This window comes from Tupaia chinensis, unplaced genomic scaffold, assembly GCF_000334495.1.
Source record: "Tupaia chinensis unplaced genomic scaffold, TupChi_1.0 Scaffold000182_1, whole genome shotgun sequence".
In the NCBI taxonomy this organism is placed as follows: Eukaryota; Metazoa; Chordata; class Mammalia; order Scandentia; family Tupaiidae; genus Tupaia; species Tupaia belangeri.
This window is the reverse complement of record NW_006159657.1, coordinates 5,751,381-5,754,995: the sequence shown is the minus strand read 5'-3', so window position 1 is coordinate 5,754,995 and position 3,615 is coordinate 5,751,381. Positions and strand designations below refer to the sequence as shown.

General features: G+C 56.0%; 1 protein-coding gene and 1 non-coding gene across 3 annotated transcripts in view; both read left to right on the top strand.

Moving 5' to 3' along the window:
- LOC102476007 (uncharacterized) overlaps positions 1-2,817 on the top strand; it is a 17,141-nt gene extending 14,324 nt beyond the window's left edge. For both annotated transcript variants that reach the window (XR_001370227.1, XR_001370226.1), the window contains one exon: positions 2,784-2,817. This is a non-coding gene — a transcript (uncharacterized LOC102476007). The remainder of the gene's footprint in view (positions 1-2,783) is intronic.
- A 226-nt stretch (positions 2,818-3,043) lies between these two features.
- The window catches only part of LOC114004439 (group 10 secretory phospholipase A2), a 20,935-nt gene continuing 20,363 nt past the window's right edge, over positions 3,044-3,615 (top strand). Inside the window, exon 1 of the mRNA XM_027771056.1 lies at positions 3,044-3,188. Within this exon, the coding sequence (XP_027626857.1) occupies positions 3,044-3,188 (145 nt within the window). The remainder of the gene's footprint in view (positions 3,189-3,615) is intronic.

The window sequence follows — 3,615 nt, the reverse complement described above, 5'->3', positions numbered from 1 at the left end:
GCTTTGTTTCCCCGTGGGGTGGCCAGTTTCTGATAGTGGGCAATGGACAAAGGGCCACCAGTGGCCATGGGAGGCCAGTGAGGAGGTCCTACAGTGGCCCAGGCCCTGACAGTGGCCTTCCCTCACTGAAACACCTGCTCCCCAACAACACCCAGCCCAGGCAGGCTCTGGGGAGCACACATGTGCACAGCAGGCTAATTAGTCTGCATCGGGAACATCGATAATCCTGTGTCAGAGAGAAAGGAACATGTCCAGCCACTTGCTGGCTGCAAAAGTTTCTGCTAAAAATAGTGACACAGGCTCTCTCTTGTACATTTCATTGGTCAAAGCATGAACCCAATTCCCACGTTCCTGATTGGGTGAGTAGATCTAATCTTCTCAAGAGGAGGGTCAGCAAATATAGTGACTGATCACACAAGCTAGCTGAGTCACCAGGAAGTCTTTGCTTTCTTCTGATTTTCTTTTTCTTTTTTTTCTTTTCTTTTCTTTCTTTCTTTTTTTTTTGTTTTTGCTTTTCCTACCAACATTTATGCCCTAACTTCCATCTCTCTGTCCATAACTCATTGGTGGTTTTACAAACTTTACTGTCAGAAAACATGTTCCTGGGACCAGCAGATAACATGGTGGTTATGGTACTGGGCACTCTCACATGGCTAACCACGGTTCGAGTCCTGGACCTGGTGGTTTGCTTTCTCACTTTCCCTCTCTCTCTCTCTCTGTGTCTCTCTGTGGCCAACATAAAATAAACGAATGAATAAATAAGTAAATAATTTTAAAAAAGAAAAGAAAAGAAAACGTGTTTGTCCCTCTGACCCAAGACTGAAGAAAATGTCCCTTACTTCCTGATTGGCTCGTCATGCCAAGACTGTCCACAAGGGGGTGCCCTGTGCCCTCTATTACTACTGCCCTGCATCTGCCAGCTTTCCAGGAATCCCATCTTACCCCAGGCTCTTCCAGGCCTCTTGGCCTCTGCCTCTGCAAGTCCCTCTGCCTAGCATGCTCCCTCCCCATTCTCAGTCTATTTTGGAAAGTTCCGCTGCGTCTCGAGTCTGGAGAGTCATTTCTGATCTCACTGCTGACCCGGCAGGTGGAGGGCCAGGGCAGTTTCTGTCCCCTGCCTCACATCCTCTCTGCTGCAGCTCGGATTCCAGCCGTGGCTCTGGTTAACAGTCCACACAGGCTGTGACAAGAGTCCCAGGTCCCTCAATTCCTGCCCTGCTCCCAACCAATGGGAGACGGGAACCTGGGGATCAGTGCTGCTCCCTTTTGTCCCTTGGGCAGACGGTTATGATTTCTAGGTGGAGAATCAATTGGCATGAGACCATCCAAGGTGGTCATCACGATATCATGCCTTTGTTCTAGCTGTTCTCTCTTTCACCCTCCTGGTCCTTCACTCAGCTCCCTGGATATGCTTTCCCCAAATAATCCACCTGCTGGAAAGTCCTGGGCCCAGATCCTACTGTCAGGAGTGGGGGGGAGGGGAGGACCCAGGCTAAGAGCATGAGCCCCCACCCTGCCCACTCATGGCCCTGTGCCTCCTTCTGTCCCTGCCCTGGACATGTGTGTCTCGGCACTTCATGCCTGCCCCTCTAGCCCATCATGAGCTCCTTGAGGAACTGGGCCTGATCCCCTGCTGTGCCCCAGCGCAGGGCTGGCCCTGAGGATGTGGCCAGTCCTTGCCGGGGGCCCGTGATGAACGTGTGAAGAATTGGATAATGCTTCATGGTTAGCTCTGTCTTCTTTGCACTTCCTGCTTTCTTGCTCTGTCCCCACTCTGAGCTTGATTTTCTCATCTATCAAATGGGCTTCCCTCTCTCCTCCTCAGGCTTCAGTGTCAAGACCAATACCGAGCTACCATAGCTGGCCATCTGCGAAGTTCTGCCCCAGGCAGGCAGGCCGGGGCCAGGGGAGCCCCTGCTTGCTGGCCAGTTCTGAATTAGACCTGTTTTCTGATGGACACAGCACAGTGAGGTCAGCACATCCCCTGCAGCCCCGATTCTCAGGGCATCCGAGACGCATGTTCTGCTGGGAAGGCCTTTGCTGAGCACCTCATGTGCGCCAGGCACAGGAGGGGACGAGACCCAGACTTGGCCTTAGGAGCTCCCAGTCAAATGGGGAGACGGTTGTCCTGGGGTGCGGCCACAAAGGGACCGGAGCCTCGGGTCTCACAGGCGGCAGGGAGCTTCGATCCCCCCTTCTCTGGTCCTTGGTGTTTTGCTGTGACAGGGAATGCCGGGGGTCTGAGCTATGGTGGGCTAACACCTGGGACTGGCAGTGCCATGGTAGCTGGGCTGTGGCCTTCCCCTCATCACCTTTACTAGAGTTTGGCCATTGGGCATAGGAGGAGGGGATGGGGTTCCACTCTCGAAAGTGGTTATGAGGTGAAATTAGCAGAAGTTGGTGGCCAGTGTGGCAGCACCGGGACAGAAAGGGAACAGAGAGCACTACAATCGTCCTCTTTGCCACACTGAGCACCTTTTGTGTGCCCCTGGCCAGTCCCCCTGGAGGGGACGTGTTGCAGTTCCTGGGCAGATGAGAAGCAGCCAGGAGGGGAGTGGGATGCCGCCTTGCTAGGACAGGGCTGCGGCCTCTGCCCTCCCCCTCCCAACCCCTAGCCTTACCAACCTCGCTTGGGCAAATCTTCGGCTGTCTGTTTCTCGCCGTGCTGGTGAGACTGTGGAGAGTGATTTCAAGGGCTAACACGTGCGCAGGATTTCCTACATGGGAACATTTTTAGGTAAACCCAGCACTCCCTCCCTTTTTGGCTCCTTTCTGATGCCCAGGTGAGCGCAGGGAGGGGCCTGCATTGACACCCTCGAGGCAGGGCACTCCCTGCTCATTTACTCTTCAGAAGTAGCCTTGGGCCTGGCTCCCGCTCCCGGCCCAGTGCCATTGTTGACCAAGACGCACAGACAACCCGGAGTCCCCAGATGCAGCCACTACCTGGCTCCGCCTTGCCGCTGGGGAAGGTGAGTGGGGCAGGCGGGGCATGGCTGCCTGGCCGGGCGGGAGAGGTTGGGTGCCCGCGCAGGGTAAGGGGGACATGGGTCGGCTCATCTTGGTGACCGCGCTTGCCCCCCAGACGTCTCACACCTGCTTCCGCCCGGTGGCCTTGCTGTCCCTGTGCCTGGTATTAGCGCTGCTGCTGCTGCTGCTGCTGCTGAGCCCTGGACCCGGACCCAGCGTGGGTGAGTGAAGGTCTCTTCCAGCTCCCTAGGGCCCTGTCTCCTGACCTTGCAAGGACCCCCCTCCCCAGCCTTACCCAGGTTCCCAGGAGCCCTGCAGTCCCCATTCTGCCTTTGAAAAACTTTTGCTCTAGGGCGGGTGCACTGACTAGAGAGAGAGAAAGTGAGAAAGCATCCCCTCTGGGGGATGGCCACCCTGCAGTCCCCTCTCCCTTCCCCTCTGGGGATTTTGGGCACCCACCCACATGTTCCCTGTGTTTTCTAGACTGCTGGTCCAGGCTGGAACTGAGCAGTTGGGCATGTGGGATCCAGCTGCCTAACCACCTTACCACCTGCTGACCCTCCCCTCAGCTCTTCCTTTTGATGCCCAGCCACTCATCCTTCCCAGGGACCCAGGAGCCCTGTCACTCAGTTCGCTCCAGCCACCCCC